Source organism: Chlorocebus sabaeus, chromosome 13, assembly GCF_047675955.1.
Source record: "Chlorocebus sabaeus isolate Y175 chromosome 13, mChlSab1.0.hap1, whole genome shotgun sequence".
NCBI classification, from domain to species: Eukaryota; Metazoa; Chordata; class Mammalia; order Primates; family Cercopithecidae; genus Chlorocebus; species Chlorocebus sabaeus.
The window spans coordinates 82,488,770-82,507,391 of NC_132916.1; the positions used below are offsets into that span (position 1 = coordinate 82,488,770).

The window sequence follows — 18,622 nt, forward strand, 5'->3', positions numbered from 1 at the left end:
AGCAGAAAAAGATGAATGTAAGATTAGAGTTGAAGAATAACTGATAGATGGAATGACTGATAAATATTTTTATTTCTCTTCAAGAGACATAATAATTATACAATATAGTCTTTACATTTTACATAAAGTATAATTTTCTCTGAGTTTTACTCACAAAGCAGGAGTCAGAAGAACACCATGACTTTTATTTATATGTTTTAATTTTATGAATCATGACCATGTTCCAAGCAGACATACAATGACTTTTTGAGCTTAGCAGCAACACTAAAATAAATACTCATACTTTACACACTCACTGTTTCAAAAGAGCACCATGTGTTTTATTGGGGGATAAGAAAGGAAATAACCCTGCCGTTCAGGTTACAACCTCTGAAACTTTTTTTTTTTTTAATTTTAGGGAAACCAGTCATGATTGTAATAGAGTTCATGGAAAATGGAGCCCTAGATGCATTTCTCAGGGTAAGTACCAAAGTGATCCACTTATTCTAAATATACTATGCTTGCTACCAATATAATTTTATGAACTTTTTTTGAGATGTGACATGAGAACCTTGTAAAATAGTAAGAGGTTAGAAAATTGTCTTTGAAAATCAGATTAATAACCAGAGTTCAAGACTAGATTAAACTAGAATATTTTGAGCATTTAAGTGATACAGTGTGGTCACAAAGTTATTTCCGTTAATATTATTACCTGAGATATGGAGGATGCCTGAAGCCCTGTAATTTGAATTCATGTTATAAAACAGCATGTACAATTGTAAATGAAATATAGAGATAATATGGAAAAGACTAAAAGGTGAGATAACCATTCTGTGTTGACACTTTGATCACAACTCTGCTCTGTAGAACCATTTCTATTTTATTGTTAGGTGAACACCAAGCATAAACTATATGATTATTAACATTATTTTTCAAATTAATGATGTGTGATTTATTTGTAAATGACATATAAATCCAAAATATATAAACATAGATATTTTTACTCTCAGAGGCTTTTTAACTAAGAATATTAACATGTGAACATTTTTCCAAATGGCAAAGAAAAAAATAATCTAAAGAAAAAGAGAACATGTAAAATTATTTAATATGATCTAGAATCATATTTAACTCAGATGTATAAACAGTCATAGGATTTAGAGAAACTTTTTTGCTGCATCATCATGATATAAGAATCAATTAGAAAATTCATCAACTCAGACTAGCATACTTCATCCAGCATATTTATATTCAGCTGGAGTAATTTTTTGGTTAAAATAGGTTAGAAGTGGCCGGTCTGGTTGCGAACAGTTCTCAATCCCATTTGCTAGTACATCTGTCCTAGAGAATCCTTGTTACAAGTAACGCTCCTATCAGTAGCATAACTAAGAAAAAATTAAATGAAAACCAACGCAGCCACTACAATCACTTTCTACATTTTAGTTTCTCTTCATTTTGACTCAAATATTTCCCCCTTTCTCATTTTTACCATTTAGAGGAAAATAAACCTTATTATATGTATATTAATTTCTTTATATACTTTTATGTTATTTAGACTTTTTGGCCTGTAGGGAAAACACTTAGCTAATTGGGGTAATTTTTTAGATATTCTATTTCCAAACTTAAAAATTAGCATATACTTTTAGACTTGTGCAATCTCAAACTGTTAGTTCATATTAAAATATCAAATTAATATAAATAACTAAATGATTACCAAAATTATTTGGCTATCAGCTAAATGAGCATGTTATGTTTTTTTCCACAGGTATCCATATTATATAAAAAATTAATTAACAATTCCTGTTATACAATAGCAAATTACTAGCATGCAGATATTTTTCATGGTGATTTTTGTCCCTTTTAAAGTATGCAGTTAACTGGGCTTTTATTTTTGTCTTCCTGCAGAAACATGATGGGCAATTTACAGTCATTCAGTTAGTAGGAATGCTGAGAGGAATTGCTGCTGGAATGAGATATTTGGCTGATATGGGATATGTTCACAGGGACCTTGCAGCTCGCAATATTCTTGTCAACAGCAATCTTGTTTGCAAAGTGTCAGATTTTGGCCTGTCCCGAGTTATAGAGGATGATCCAGAAGCTGTCTATACAACTACTGTAAGAAAAAGTCATTTACTGCACTTTTTCTTATTCTTAAGATTTTTCTACCACGAAAGCAGAACCTAATAATGTAAAACTAAACAGGAAAAATGAAGCACATTGAGCTAAGCATTTTGAGGTTGCTTTTTTTTGTTTTTTGTTTTTCTGGAAGAATCATTGTTTGTACAGTATATATATAAGCTAAGAAGGAAAGTGTTGATAACATGACTACCTTATATTGAGAGAGTCATAGAATATAGTTACATACAAAAACATCTAGTTACTAGCACTCATATTTGTAGAAAACCATAATCACATTTTAAATAAAGATTTAAAAGAATATTAACTATGCTAATCCTTATAACTTTTGTAAGATTAGAAAAAAAGAAAATCTGTGAGAGTTTATTTAAATTATCCATATTTTATTTCATTTTCATAGTAACTTTGCCTAGTTTGTCTTTGTTGTGACCGTTGTTGTTGTCCATGCTGGAGTGCAATGACGCAGTCTTGGCTCACTGCAGCCTCCACCTCTCGGGTTCAAGCAATGCTCCTGACTCAGCCTTCTGAGTACCTAGGATAACAGGTGCCCACCACCATACATGGATAATTTTCTCATATTTTTAGTAGAGACGGGGTTTCACCATGTTTGCCAGGCTCGTCTCAAACTCCTGGCCTCAGGTGATCCACCCACTTCAGTCTCCCAAAGTGCTGGATTTACAGGTGTGAGCCACAGCGCCCAGCCTGTCATTGTTTGTTCAATATACTCTTGCCCTAACACCACACAAAGCTCCATCAGTTGAGTTGTCATGTAAACTTGAAATGATGAAACTTGTAATGGTATTCTAAAAATCAGATTAAGAACTTTAAATACACATAGAGATTCAAGATGGGTAGACCTGATGCTGCTGAACTACCAACCAAAAATGCACATACGTATTTATGGTATTGCCATAAATAATAGATAAGTTATTATACATATTTTAAATGTTCATTTCTTTTTATAATAGGGTGGAAAAATTCCAGTAAGGTGGACAGCACCCGAAGCCATCCAGTACCGGAAATTCACATCAGCCAGTGATGTATGGAGCTATGGAATAGTCATGTGGGAAGTTATGTCCTATGGAGAAAGACCTTATTGGGACATGTCAAATCAAGATGTAGGTGTTACATTCATTTAAACAAAAAGGATTGAATACATTAATAGCCACTATTACTGGAACATGTAGGTAAAGGCTCATTAAGAACACACTTTTAAATAATTATAAAAATACAGTTTTCCACAATTACTACCACACTAATTACCATAAATTAGTGGCTCTACTAATTTTATAATTTTGGCTTTCATTTTGAATAATGTCTTTCTCTTTTTATGATATAAATTCTATGGATACAAAATAGAAGCTTACTAGTGATATTTCTTCCTTAATAAATATAATGTTTCTACACTTGCACAGCTGGAGTGGGAGCATCACATGAGTAAAAGAATCATCTGTGAAGAGGAGGGAAGGAAGTTTGGTTGTGCTTTGTTTTGTCTTTGAAGCTTATCTTTTTCATTTAGTGTTCTAAGAAAATTCATTTAAATTATCTACTGTTGATCGGTGTAACTAAGTTTTAGTTTCATGCGACAATCTAGATTTTATTATCACTATTAATAAATGTTTCATAGTGATATTTTACAATGTAATCACAATAAGAATATCCTTGGAAATTCCTTTTAAAAGTGTATTTATTAAATGTACATCCCCTGCTGCCATGAGGATATGTTAGAACATAAAACATACTGTTATCCGTTGAGAAAAGAAACTGATGGTAGTCCATGTGAGGGTACACATCTCACACCAAGAGACCATTTATTCAACAATATAGCAAAAGTGCAAAAAAAAATTTGCTTTTATTAGGTTGAGTTTGATAAAATGGCCGTTTTGTAGGCCAAGAGCACTTACAGTTCAACCTATTGAAATATGAGTGAAATTTAGATAGATGTAGAACCAGTATGAAATGTAGCATGATATCCAGGATTGTACTAGAAATCTGGAGGATACCTTGGTCCAGAGCTGATGAGCCATTCTCTAAGGAAGCACACTGGAAAGTTCAGAGGTTAAGGTTTAGAGGTGTATGAAGACAAATCAAATGGACTCACTTTTCTATAACAGAGATGCAGTACACTTGTGGTAATTAGAAATGAAGATGTAGGTTTGGACAGATTGATGAAGGAGTTTTCAAAGGAGTCTGGAAATTATGCTAATCCAAATTCTTGGAATATGAAGTAAAAAAATAAGTAATGCTTCAGGAAAATCGACATCGCCATTTAGAACAAGGATGTGACTAGCAAACTGGTTTGGAGTAAAGCTTGAGGTATTATAAACATAATTAGCAATAGAAGATGACAACTACAGTTACATTTGAGTTATTTTTTTAAAGAGATCATGCAAATTGTTATATTAAATCAATAACTTTGAACTTTAGAATTGCCCATATCAAGTTGCTATGGGTCTTAAAACTTACAGTAGTTATTTTTAGACAACTAACATTTAGACTGTTTTATATGTTGTTGGTAAGGTTATTTTTGATACTTTCCCTATAAACTTTTGCATTAACTGAGAAGTTCTCAGTCTGAAAAGAGGATGGTTATAAATCAGTTAAATCTGTTGATATTTTGAATTGGAAGATGACATAAAACTTTTTCATTTGCTTTTAGTTTTTTGTTGTTGTTTTGTTTTTCAAAGATAAAAGTCTAAATGACGAGTCTGTTTGGCAGAGGCAAAGTTGTTAATATTTGACAGGTCTCAGTGTCAAAGATTTCATGGACTGTCAAAATGTGGACAAACAAATCCTTAGAGCAGAGAAAGAGAAATATTTACATTCCCTAGACACTCAGTGGAGTTTCATTTCTTTTGACACCTTCCTTCTGTACTGGATTCAAACATAAAGGGACTTGACAGGACTGACAAATTCAGAGTTCACTTAACTTCCAAAAACAAATAATGAAAATTTGGTTAAGAAGAAACAAATTAATATTTCCAATTTTAAATTTTAAAATGTGTTAAGTATTGTTTTTTGTTTTTCTTAAAAAGGAACATCATGAATATAGCCTTAATATATGAAGGATTAATAAATATTTTATTAGTAAAATGACATAATTATGTCTATTGTGCAGTTTAGTTCTAACCTAAATTATTTGGCACATTCTTTTATGTTTTTAGTTAGAAAGTCTAAAATAGTTAATAATTTGGACACAGGTTTGTTTAGCGGTGAGAGATTACCTAGATAGGTCAGTTTGTACAGTGAAATTGGCATTCATATTCCTCTTATTACATAATAGTCATTATTTTATAATTATGTCAGTAGAGTGCTATTTGAACAATTGTATGTTTAATTTTCAATATGCAAATGGAGAAAAATTGGATAATTTAGGATAATGATTTCCATTCTGGGATAAAATTTTCTAGATAAAAGCTTTTTTACTAGGAAGCTGTGGTAGGAGTTCATGGAGAGACTTAGATCTATGAACCCCTGATACATGTGGAAACTGCTGTGTATGTGTGAATATATTATTTTTTTTCTGGGAAGGTTGCCTTCGTCAGATTTTCGGATGTATTCATTGTTTTTTAATTAGCCTAGATGGATTTATTAAGTGAACCGATTCACTTTACATTATTAAAATTTAGTTGCTAGGAATTTGTCAGGGATTTAAGAAAGCCCTCACATTTTAAATGCCTCAGATTTTAAAAGATTTTTTACAAGACACAAGAAAACAAGATGTGCAGTGATGGTTACATTTCTAAGCAGGTCCACACAGTTCCAGGCTGGATGCTGGATAAGGTGAGGTTTTTGTAACCTGAAGAGACACAAAAGGGTGGTGTAGAAGCTAATGAGTGAGAAAGTTCTGGACTATCTGGACAGTGTGTGTAACTCTGGACAAGGCAATGAACAAGAAAAACCTAGGGAAAACTAATATATGTATACATGACCAGACTCGTACTCAAATAGATTATCCCTTAGTTAACCCTTGAATGGGCACTCATTTGTATTTTCATGTGTCTATTATTTTCTTAAGTTTTAACTGCATTGGAAACAGTCAGATTCAGTTACTTGCAATTAAAACTGAGAAGTGAAGCTTTCCAAATAAATTTCCAACTTTTATTCTTCTAAAAAAATCTGCAGACATTTAGCTCTTTCCATTAATGACTTTTCAAAGAAAAATCTTCATGTATGTAAATGTCAAATATAAGAACTATTGTGGAAATTGAAAATATAATTTTGGTTTTCACAGCAGCTATCTTTTCATTGAATTTATATCTTGATTCATCCAAATCAAATTTTTACCCTCAAATTATGAAATTTTGAAGTTTTTTACTATATAGATTTTATTTTTCCTAGTATTTTTCTTACATTCATATTTTAATGTATTGTAATATAAGAAAAAATACTACTAGCATAAAAAGAATAAAATCTATATAGTAAATTAATTATCTTAATACTTAACTAAAAAGTATTTTTAATAAAGAATGTAAGAAAGTATTTTTCTCTTATATAAAGCTAGGCCAGTAAATTGTTAATTTTCCTAGTTGGTAGATATTAGGATGTTGAAAAATTTAAGCTTTTGTAAAGATATGAGACATAAAGATAATTCCTTAAAGCCATATATGAAAAGTCATTTAAGAGCTTTGAAAATATAATATACTCATAAGTAAATGTATTCTCAGCTAAATTGTGATGCCTAATTTTTCATTTTAAAAGTCACCACTGATTTATGATTTTATTATTTTTTCATGTTAAGATAGAAGCAAAATTATGATGTTGTTTTTTGTAAAACTTTGCCATAATCTCATAAGTGAAGTCCAACATATTTAATTGCATAAAATGTGGGTCATGTTACTGTGAGGTTAATGAAATAGAAAATGAATATTGAGCAGAGGACAGAAGCCAATCATGTCATATGCCATTTTGAGTTATTACAGGCTCATTAATGGGTCTTATTGTGTTCCTTTTTCTCTTAATTACAATGGTCATACTGTAATAATATGGAAACACTTCTCAGTAAGTAACTTTTGTTTTTATTTCTAAGTATTGCTTTACAGCATTTGCCAAAGAAGTGGTCCTTGTTGTGTCCCAGAGATCTTTTTTAAAGTTACATTTACCCAAATCACTTCTGGTTCCTCTGGAACTACTTAGATATAGAATTGGTTATGAATGAATTTTATTAGAATACTAAGGCAAATACAAGGAGTTTCTAGTATTTCACAAGAATATGTGTCAGATGAATTCAGTGAACCAATTACATAATCCTCTAAGAAGTGGAGAGTCAGCCATCTTACCTCTGTGCATTGTTTTTCCAAGAATATCTAACTATTTGAAGAATGTACCTATTTTTTGATTGGAAAAATAAAGCCATTCTTAACTGCAAGGGCTCTTGTCAGATAGCCTACGTCAAATTCTGTCTTTTCTACTAACAGCTACCTGATATTGAGTGGCCCTCTCTCTTTTTTTCCTGTGTGTCACACATTCTTTATCTCTTGAATCAGTGTAATAATGATACTTAAACCTAATAAGATTTTTGTAAGAATCAAATAAGATAATTCAAGTTTAAAACCATACCAATCATATAATAAGCATTTAATATATATTAACAGTGATTATTAATTGCATCTTTAACAGGGAAATTGTTTTACTGTCAGGCTAACAAATGAAAACTGCAGAACCTCAAGGTTCGTTTTTTCCCTAAATTAACTCCTATTTGCTGGTTTTGTTTCAAAGGGTATATCTTGGATTATGCCAAACTGCTGTATAAGGTGGAAGAGTTCCCAGCAAGTACCTTAAGTGTTCATGTCCATAGGGATGTGACTATTAATGAGATTATTAAAGTCCCAATGTCTCTTATTTTAAATGTTATATCTTCTTGCTATCCTTTATGAATGTGTAAACCACTATATCTTTGAATATAGCTAGGCGTTTCACTTTGAAGCGAGATCAGTGTTGTTTCTCTGCAATAACAAAAGGAATCATTAAATTTCCGTAATGCAGTAGAACAACTACAGAGGTTCATTAACTCATTTTTTAAATAATCATTTAAAGGTCCTACGTTCAGTGCTACAAAGACTTAAGAATATATTGTGTTGAAAGCTAAAGAATCAATAATTTTAAGTGTTCTTTTGAAAGCTTGGAGTGCTATTGAAAAGTATTATGTCAAGAGGGCACGATGAGATTTAGATTTACATTTTAAAACATTACTTGGAGGGAAAGAAAAAAGGAAAGATCACTCAACTTACATTGTTCCTTTCAGAACACCTGAAGATAAGCTGTAAGCAGGGAAGTAGGTTAGGAGGTGGTGGGAAATAATGAGGACTGAATTAATGTTATGAGCATTAGAATGCAGTCATGTCAAATCAGAAATAGACTGCACGTGTTTAAATAGAAGCAGCCTCATATATAAAAAGCCACTCATTTTCCAAAAGTAAATTACTTTTACTTTTATTCACATTTTTTAACATAGCATTTTTGAATCCAAGTACAGTGCTATTACTGGAATGTTTTGCAAAACCACTTGAAATTCTTAGCATTTAAAATGGTTTTCAAAAAATGTAATTTCTCCTATACTTATATATTTGTGATCTTTGCAGAGTTACCATTTGTATGTATTTGTTTGATGTATAGCTTTTAAAAGTGATATATTAGAGGAATGTTTACAGTGATATGCAACATTTGTAATTATGGGGTCATAAAAGGACATTTTTAAGTTCTGTCATATGACCTCCGTTGCATTTAGTACCAACACTGATTAAGGTCACTTAAGACCAAGGTGTTTTCTCCATAGTTGTTGTTCAAAATAAAGTACTTAAAGAAACACCTCAGTGTGAAACTAAGGACTTAACTATGAGATAATTACTCCATCACTTCACGGAGATGTATATATATAGAGAGATATATAAATGTAGATATAAATATGGAAAAACACTTTTTCTAGTATTTGAGCATATATTATATTTGGGAAGTAGAAATCATCAGAAAGTGGTGACTAATTGTGTATATAAGAGGATGTGAGGCAGGAAGATCAGGATGTGGGGCCCTGGAGTTCAAGGCTGCAGTGAGCTGTGATCGTGCCACTGCACTCCAGCCTGGATGACAGAGCAAGACTCTGTTTTCTTCTTTTTTAAAAAAAAAAAAGAGAGAGAGAAAGAGAGAATGAAAGAATCTGGGACAGTTTGCAGCTTTCTAACTGGGACTGGAAGTGCTAATAATTGAAATAGTAAAACATTGGGAAGTGAGGTGGTAAATTCAGTTTTAATTATATAGAGTGGAGGTACCTATGAACAATTCAGATGAAGAGTTTAATAAGCTGATAGAAATACAACCTAGCGATTAGGAGAGCATTTGGTCTTAAATTTTATACTTATATGAATTTTCAAAAGTTACTATAACTAAGTCCATCTATTTACTTTTTAAACTTAATTAGAGATTTGCCTTAAAGAAAAAAGTAGACGTTTTTCCCCCCTTATACAAAAGAATTTTTTTTCAAGCATTGTTGATGCCAGGTACTGTACTCATTATATCCTATCCTACAACCTTTTATATTTTAAGGTGCTATTTTTGAGTGTCAGCATGCATCTTAAGGATGTGTTCCCATAAAAATATTAAGGCCAGCAACATTTCTTAAAGCCAGCTTTTTGTTTGCCTACTTTTGGCCTTATTTTCTTTGAAAATTCAAAGTTTTTTTTTTCTTCAGAGGGTCATTTTCTGTTATATTTCTACCATTATATCAGTCAGTGTCAAAGGATTTGTTCTTCCCCCTAAAATACTATTTTAATGTTCTCCAAGCCCTTCTTATTTCTGCTATTTGTCTTCTTGTTCTCTTCCCTTTGCCACTCAGATTTGGAACATTTTCAAATTTTTAAGATCTATTTTTGCCTTTCATATAAATGAAAAACCCAAATCTGAATGATAATTTTTCTGATTGCCACATACAAATGTTTATAGGGGCCTATTTTTCATTAATACTCAAAGCTTCATATAAACAGTTTTTTAGGCTGTTATTAGACATAAATAGGCAGTGGTATGCTGATAAAAATTAAAAATAAAAACCAACTCTCTGACTGGGAAAGCCCTGATTTGTAGACTTTCCCTATTTCCTGCTGTAACCCTTCCCCCACGCTTATTTCAGTCTGCCAGCGTGAGGTAAGGGAACTTGGAGTAAGGAAGGGATGCAGTCGCCACTCATAAACCAGTGCAACCTCGCTCCAGCACACTACTGTCTTATAACACTAACAACAAGCTTCATATTATTTAAAAGACTCATGTGCTTGGTAATAGCATTCATATTATTTTGATACCCTGTTTAAAAGTGAATCATTCTGGCTTATTCTGGGTAACTCAAATTCTTTTTACAACTTGCAGAATTATTAAATGTATGGGCACATACATATACTCACAATTATATACAAGTAAGATAGTTCCATAACATGTTCCTTTTTGAAAGCCTCTGGGATGATGATAAAAATGTTTCCATCTATTGCACCCTGGATGAACTTAATTGCTGCTCCCTATTGCTGAATTAACTAGCAAATGTCATCATATCCTCCACTTCATGCACTCCTTAATAACTTGCTTAGTATTCATGGAAATTTGGGGGAAAAAAGTAAGTCTTTTGTGAAGCATTGTGCCTCATTCTTATCTGGATAAATCATTTTGCCTACCGAGAAATTTGTTTTATTATAATTTGCAATGTCCTTTTGGCTATTAGGTTATAAAAGCAATAGAAGAAGGTTATCGTTTACCAGCACCCATGGACTGCCCAGCAGGCCTTCACCAGCTAATGTTGGATTGTTGGCAAAAGGAGCGTGCTGAAAGGCCAAAATTTGAACAGATAGTTGGAATTCTTGACAAAATGATTCGAAACCCAAATAGTCTGAAAACTCCCCTGGGAACTTGTAGTAGGTAAGAAATGCCTAAGAGAATGGAATCTGGGAGAAATTAAAATAGTCACATAAACCATTCATTTCCTCAACGCCACCACAATCACAAATTGACTTTTGTGTTGAAGTATAAATTCATATTAAATATATTATATTTACAGAAGTTTATTTTTTCTCTCCAGTTAAGCTTACCTTCATTGGTGTTTAAAGAGAATCTATTAGTTATTATTGTATTTTTTTAAAATTATAAGTATTACTAGCTGCTTTTATCAAAAAAACTTTATAAACTGAATTTTTGTGATATGATAGTAGTTCATATTTTCAGACCAATACTTTTATTATTACATGGGTTTTTATTACTGTTGTTCTTGTTTTTTGTTATATTCATAGTACCTACTTAATTGTTTTGCTTCAAGTCATTTAATAAATTATTCAATGATGTTAAAGTTTATAAAAGAAATTCAGGCCGGGCACGGTGACTCACGCTTGTAATCCCAGCACTTTGGGAGGCCGAGGCGGGTGGATCACGAGATCAGGAGTTCGAGACCAGCCTGGCCAACACAGTGAAAGCCCGTCTCTACTAAAAATACAAAAATTTGCTGGGTGTGGTGGCAGGCGCCTGTAATCCCAGCTACTCAGGAGGCTGAGGCAGGAGAATCGCTTGAACCCGGGAGGCAGACGTGGCAGTGAGCTGAGATCGCACCATTGCACTCCAGCTTGGGCGACAGACCGATACTCTGTCTCAAGAAAAAAAAAAAAAAAGAGAGAAATTCAATACATGATTAAAGAGGTGTACTCATTAAAAAGAGTCCATTCATCCTTTGCATTAGGCTTGCTTGATTGTAATGCATATTAGTAGTTATTCAGCCTCAGACTCCAGGTAAGATTGATGCTCTGGTTTACATTGACAGTAAGGCACCTATGGAGGTGCCTTACTTAACCTCCCGGGCATTCACAAAAATGCCATCAGCAAAGGAGATGCACAATATCTCTGCAGCATTTGTGGCCTGAACAGATTAGAACACAGCCATATGTGCATCATTTACTCCCAATTACTTTTGGAAAAAGCAAACGAACAATTATTTACTGATTCCAAATATTGTTGGCTGTACTTTTAAAAACATATGGAAGACAAAACCAGGTGGTCATCACATCTAAATAGAATATAAATTTAGGAGTTTGTAGTTACTGGCCTCCTGGATGCTTTAGGTTTTTATTCGCATATAGATGTATTTTTTTATTATATACACCAGTTAAAACATCTAATTTTATTCTTTATACCTTAACTTTATATGGGTCAAGACATTCTTTCCTTGGTAGTTCATGATAATATTCGCTTTTCTGTTTCATTTTTATCTAGGCCAATAAGCCCTCTTCTGGATCAAAACACTCCCGATTTCACTACCTTTTGTTCAGTTGGAGAATGGCTACAAGCTATTAAGATGGAAAGATATAAAGATAACTTCACAGCAGCTGGCTACAATTCCCTTGAATCAGTAGCCAGGATGACTATTGAGTAAGCTTAAACTCTTAACATTATATTTAAGGTTTTATTAGGTACAATCTGCACTTTATACATTAGGTTATCTTCTTTATGTTAAAAGAATTTGAATCCCAAAATCAAGGAAAAAAAGTATTTCTTTAACAAGTTCTTACTGTGTACCAGGCATTATGCTAAATAGACCTTTAAACACATTACCTTTTTAACCTTCACAACAATAATTGTATTAAGTCTATAGTTTTATACCTATTTCGTTGCCAACAAGGCTAAAGTTCAGAAAATTTAAATATTTCTCCTAAGCCAACTTAACTAGTAAGTAATAACTAATATGACTCCATAGCTGGTTTCTAAACACCATCCATTGAGGCTTCCTCTGTTGTTAACCTCTGTATTATTTAGATTCCTATTCACTGGGGAAACTTTCTCCATTGCAAAGGAGGATTTCTTTCACCATGTTTTTGTTGAACTTAAATAATCTCAAAACTTTATACTCAATGCTGAAATGCATTAGAACGTCCAATATGATTATTTCTGAAGAGATCAAAAGAAGCTTAATTCAGTTAACCATAGCTTAAAAGTAAGAGTTTAACTTACTTTTTGGAAGATGTGTGATTGATCGATTCCTTTTTTTAACCTGAAAAAAATGACCTGATAAAACAACTTTTGAAATTGCTATGAACTTGAAGTTAAAAGAACTCACTTTTCCTGTCTGGCTCCATCACTAATTATGGGGTCCTGGACAATCTAAAAATCTCTAAACCTCAGTTGACTTGGCTGCAGCGTGACTTTCATGGGTGACCCAGTTCCTCTCAGTCAATGTGTTTGAAAATGGAAAACAATATTCAAGGTTCCATTTGTGGGATTCTATCTATGTACTGTCATCGTTTGTCCAATGAGATGAAGACCAGCAATCAAATATTATTTTCTGGCATATGCCGGGAAATGTCATGTACATGAATTTAAGTGTGTGCATGCTATTTTGTTCAGTTTTCTTATAGTCACTATGTGGGCATTTTTACACTTGGGTCCCCAAAGCAATCTGTACCCCTGAAAAACCATGTTTCTCTGTCACTGCCATGAAAAACTACAGTGCTAGAGTTTTGCAATATTTTAGCTGCTTGTAAAGACATAAGCTCAATGTGTCTGGCTATTAGGAAAGGCAAGAAAACACAAACAGATACAATTCTTAATTCAAATTTAAGCTATTAAACAGAGATGTACATTTTTAAAGATCGTTTTTATGACACATAATGAAATGATTGAACTGACTGGAGTAAGTATATAATCAATAATATGCTCAGAATTACCACATGTTAATTAAATCCAGTATAAAATTTTACATGGTCATTGATGATTTCCAATTTTTCTTCTAGATCCCGCCAACTATTTTCATTATACTATATCCAGCTTTTTCCAGTTAGAAATTTCTAAATCCCAATTAGGTTCAAGAAGACAACATTTGAAATAACATTTCCTAACCTTCCCTCAAGTTAATAATAGCTTTAAGACTTTAATAATTTCTTACGTAAAATTTCAAATCACTTTAAAAATGAATTGAGAGTAAATTGAGAGCCTGAGCAGTTAGGTTTTTGCAAAGGAGAATGTTGATATAGGTTTTACTATTCTGATCTGATGCAGGGGTGTAATCATAATACCCAAGAACACTAAGATAAGAGCTATTTGGCTAAGATAACATATTTAATTAAACAGTTGATGCTGTTTTGTAAGTTTTGTGCCACACTTACTCTTTGTAAGGTACCTAGTAAAAACTACATTTGTCTTTTTCAGGGATGTGATGAGTTTAGGGATCACACTGGTTGGCCATCAAAAGAAAATCATGAGCAGCATTCAGACTATGAGAGCACAAATGCTACATTTACATGGAACTGGCATTCAAGTGTGATATGCATTTCTCCCTTTTAAGGGAGATTACAGACTGCAAGAAACAGTACTGGCCTTCAGTGTATGCATAGAATGCTGCTAGAAGACAGTTGATGTCCTGGGTCCTTCCAACAGTGAAGAGAAGATTTAAGAAGCACCTATAGACTTGAACTCCTAAGTGCCACCAGAATATATAAAAAGGGAATTTAGGATCCACCATCGGTGGCCAGGAAAATAGCAGTGACAATAAACAAAGTACTACCTGAAAAACATCCAAACACCTTGAGCTCTCTAACCTCCTTTTTGTCTTATAGACTTTTTAAAATGTACATAAAGAATTTAAGAAAGAATATATTTGTCAAATAAAATCATGATCTTATTGTTAAAATCAATGAAATATTTTCCTTAAATATGTGATTTCAGACTATTCCTTTTTAAAATCATTTGTGTTTATTCTTCATAAGGTCTTTGTTTTAGAAAGTTGTTTATAGCTTTGGACCTTTTTAGTGTTAAATCTGTAACACATTACTACACTGGGTACCTTTGAAAGAATCTCAGATTTCAAAAGAAATAGCGTGACTGAAGATACATCTCTGTCAGAACATTGGTATCCTTTTTGTGCCATTTTATTCTGTTTAATCAGTGCTGTTTTGATATTGTTTGCTAATTGGCAGGTAGTCAAGAAAATGCAAGTTGCCAAGAGCTCTGATATTTTTTAAAAAGAAATTTTTTGTAAAGATCAGACAACGTACTATCTTTTCAATGAAAAAAGCAATAATGATCCATACATACTATAAGGCACTTTTAACAGATTGTTTATAGAGTGATTTTACTAGAAAGAATTTAATAAACTCGAGTTTTAGGTTTATGAGTATATTAAAAAAATGAGGCGCTTCATCTGAAGAATGTTGGTGAAGGCAAGTCTCTGAAAGCAGAACTATCCAGTGTTATCTAAAATTTAATCTGAGCACATCAAGATTTTTTCAGTCTCGTGACATTAGGAAATTTAGGATAAATAGTTGACATATATTTTATATCCTCTTCTGTTGAATGCAGTCCAAACATGAAAGGAAATAATTGTTTTATATTATAACTCCGAAGCATGATAAAGGGGCAGTTCACAATTTTCACCATTTAAACACAAATTTGCTGCACAGAATATCACCATTGCAGTTCAAAACAAAACAAAACAAAAAGTCTTTTGTTTGTGAACACTGATGCAAGAAACTTGTTAAATGAAAGGACTCCTTACCCTAGAAGGAAGAGGTGAAGGATCTGGCTTGTTTTTAAAGCTTTATTTATTAAACCATATTATTTGATTACTGTGTTAGAATTTCATAAGCAATAATTAAATGTGTCTTTATAGATATTACAGGAATGTATACATATTGTGAGTAATGCTTTCAAAAGTTATGAAAATCATGAACTACCCCAGAATTGAACTGTTGTACTTCCAAAGAGAATTGGGCTGTTTATAATGATTTTAATAGAGAAAGATCCCAGGGATCGGTCATAATTGGTCTTGTTTGATAATGTGGGCATCCACAAACAAACAAACAAATAACAGAAACAAAATCTGTAAATGTTCCTTTGTAAAACTTGTAAATTTTATTTATACTGTCTTGTTTTGTACACACATTTCTCTGTAGTGGGCTCTGAATACATTGAAAATGCACTATATTTTTCTATTTTACTTGCAGAGCATCACAAAAGAACAGGTATTTTCAGTGCTACATAATGTGTTTTCCCACATTTAGGACCAAAGATGGCTATAGAAAAACTCAAATGGATTGCTTCCCAAACCCCTCCCCACCCTTTTTTTTGTTTGTTTTAAATCACTGTACAGTGTTATTTGATATTTTAATTTATTTTTTGATTGACTAGAAAAATCATTTTAATTTCACTAAAATGTTTTTTGTCCCTAAGGAAAATTAATCTGTAAAAATAATTTTAATTAGCATAATACAGTCACCTAGACACTTCCATTTGTAATCTTTGTAATAGACTGTAAATATATTTTTGGAACTATAACACAATGTGCTTGAGGGTTATTTTTCAGTGTCTGCAGTGTATACAAGTGTTTATACTAAGTACAGCACTTTACAATTCTAATCAGTAGCATTGGCCTTTGTGAGAATGAGTGAAAGAGTTTGAGTGAGTGTTCTTAATTCCTTTTGGATTCTAGACTCACTAATAATGAAGTTCTTTTCTTGTTCATAGCTTAAGGTGCTTATTTTTTCTATTAAAATTAAATTAACAAAAAGCCATTCTAGAAATAGAAGACATAGTATGGTACACGCAAACGGTGTCTTTCCTGCTTTTTTCTAGCACTAGATTTATAGTTGAGTAGTCTTTCTTGAGTAGAAGGGCAGAATAAAAGTTTTTTTGAGTTTTTATCAAAAATAACTTTTTCCTTCAGCAATATACCTCATCTGCCTTAAATTTTTTACAGCTCTTTACAGGGAAAGGGGAGAAGGGATGGGAAAGACACACAGCACAATAGGAAGTGTATGATTACATCACTATCTCGTTTGTAAGTTTCTTTTCCTAATCAACATTATGATTTTGAAATACATGTACGTGAAACAAATATTAAGAGAAAAAGATCATTGTAATGCTGATTGTAATACTCTCTTCCAGAAAGAGATGAGATAGTATAACGATAAGAATGTACAACTTGCACCTTGAAATCTTTTTTTTTTTTTAATAAATTAGTGCTCAGGGGAGGAAAAGTAGGAAAGTGAACGTCAAAAATAGAATTCCAGAATTATAAAAATGCAAAAGGAAATGGCCTCCTTGCTTTAACAGAGCCACCTTTTTTAGAACGCTGTCCTCACACTTGACCTGTGTTTTGCATTCAGTACCGAAATAAAAGTAACTTGTTCTACATCTGAATCTAACATTTTCTCAGCAATTGATCTGGGCCTTGTTTACTAGAACTGGTGGTTTATGCTTGTCAGAGCACTATTAGTTGAATCATATTGTATACTTATGTAATCTACATTAGCTAGTACTGTTTAGGACTATATTTTAATTGCTCTTCTTATCCGTGTTTTTAAGACAATTAAAGTGGTGTAATTCACCTCTCTTTTTTATTTAGGTAATGCTGATATTCTCCCTTTTGTTTCTTGAGTAGCCTAGAACTATGCTACTCACTGATGTGCATGTTCAAATAAATTACTGATGTGTATTTTTTTGCTCTATGTGGAGAAATCATGGGGAACTCGGGGCGAGATGTGCTTTTTGTTGGTTGAATTTGTCCCTCCTTGCCTAAGAAATACTACAGGGGTCATCCTTTTATAAGGACAAACTGCTTTTGAACAGTGTCTTCAATGTATCAAGCACAAATAACTCTTTCTTCAACACGAATCATAAGTCTCTTTTTACCAGCTTAAAATAATAAACAAGTCTATTAGACAATGTAAAGAAAATCCTGTCTCCAATCATTGGTGGATTCCTTTATATCCCTTACACGTTCTTTATTTTCCTATGTAATATTACAAGAAGAGATAAAGTTTGATTGAAATAGTTGAGTGGACCAATCAGAATATGAAGAAAAATGAATATTCATTGCTTCATTTTAATCTCTTGCACACTAACAATTCCACTCTAATTATTACAGAATAACAAGATCATGTCTTCAAAGATCCATACTGCCAAACAGTTACAATCTTTCTTGCTCCTTCCTGAAACTACTGCATGATACCAACAATAATATTTACATGAGAAAGGAAATATTTTGTCGTTGGACGTTCACATATATTTTAAACATTTGATAGATTAAGTTAGATTTTTTTTGTTTTGTTTTTTGCATTCAGGTTACTAGATAATTCTAACGTTAAATCCAAAACAAAAGGAAAAAGTGATAAGTCTGGTTGAATGATTGAGTTGTTTAACATAGAAAGTGACTCAGTGATCATTGGAACTTGCACCTGAAATGAAAACCAAGCACTCCCTATTTTAAAACACCACCCTCTTAAATTCCCCAAAAATGAGAATAATAGGCAAATGTCAGATGAGGTGCTATTGCTAGCTGTCATATTTGCAGTGCTGAGGCTCATGCTACACTGAACTGAAATTCAAAGATAATCTTGAAATCCTGGCCTGTCCCTGTCCAATTCTCATATGCATATTAACAAAATGCTGCTCAAAGATGCAAGACATAAGCCAACATTCTTCTTAAGTTTATACAGTGATAATTATATATCCTGGAACACTGAGGAAGATTCCGGAAATTATAAAATTATCTCTAAAATAT

General features: G+C 32.5%; 1 protein-coding gene across 8 annotated transcripts in view; it reads left to right on the plus strand.

Annotated features, from left to right (window-relative positions):
- Positions 1–17,795, plus strand: part of EPHA7 (EPH receptor A7) — a 181,117-nt gene extending 163,322 nt beyond the window's left edge. For all 8 annotated transcript variants that reach the window (XM_008006644.3, XM_008006645.3, XM_008006646.3 and 5 more), the window contains exons 12-17: positions 398–459; positions 1,882–2,091; positions 3,081–3,230; positions 10,811–11,004; positions 12,343–12,498; positions 14,272–17,795. In XM_008006644.3, the coding sequence (XP_008004835.2) occupies positions 398–459; positions 1,882–2,091; positions 3,081–3,230; positions 10,811–11,004; positions 12,343–12,498; positions 14,272–14,386 (887 nt within the window). In that variant the 3' untranslated portion in view covers positions 14,387–17,795. The remainder of the gene's footprint in view (positions 1–397; positions 460–1,881; positions 2,092–3,080; positions 3,231–10,810; positions 11,005–12,342; positions 12,499–14,271) is intronic.
- Positions 17,796–18,622: the final 827 nt, after the last annotated feature.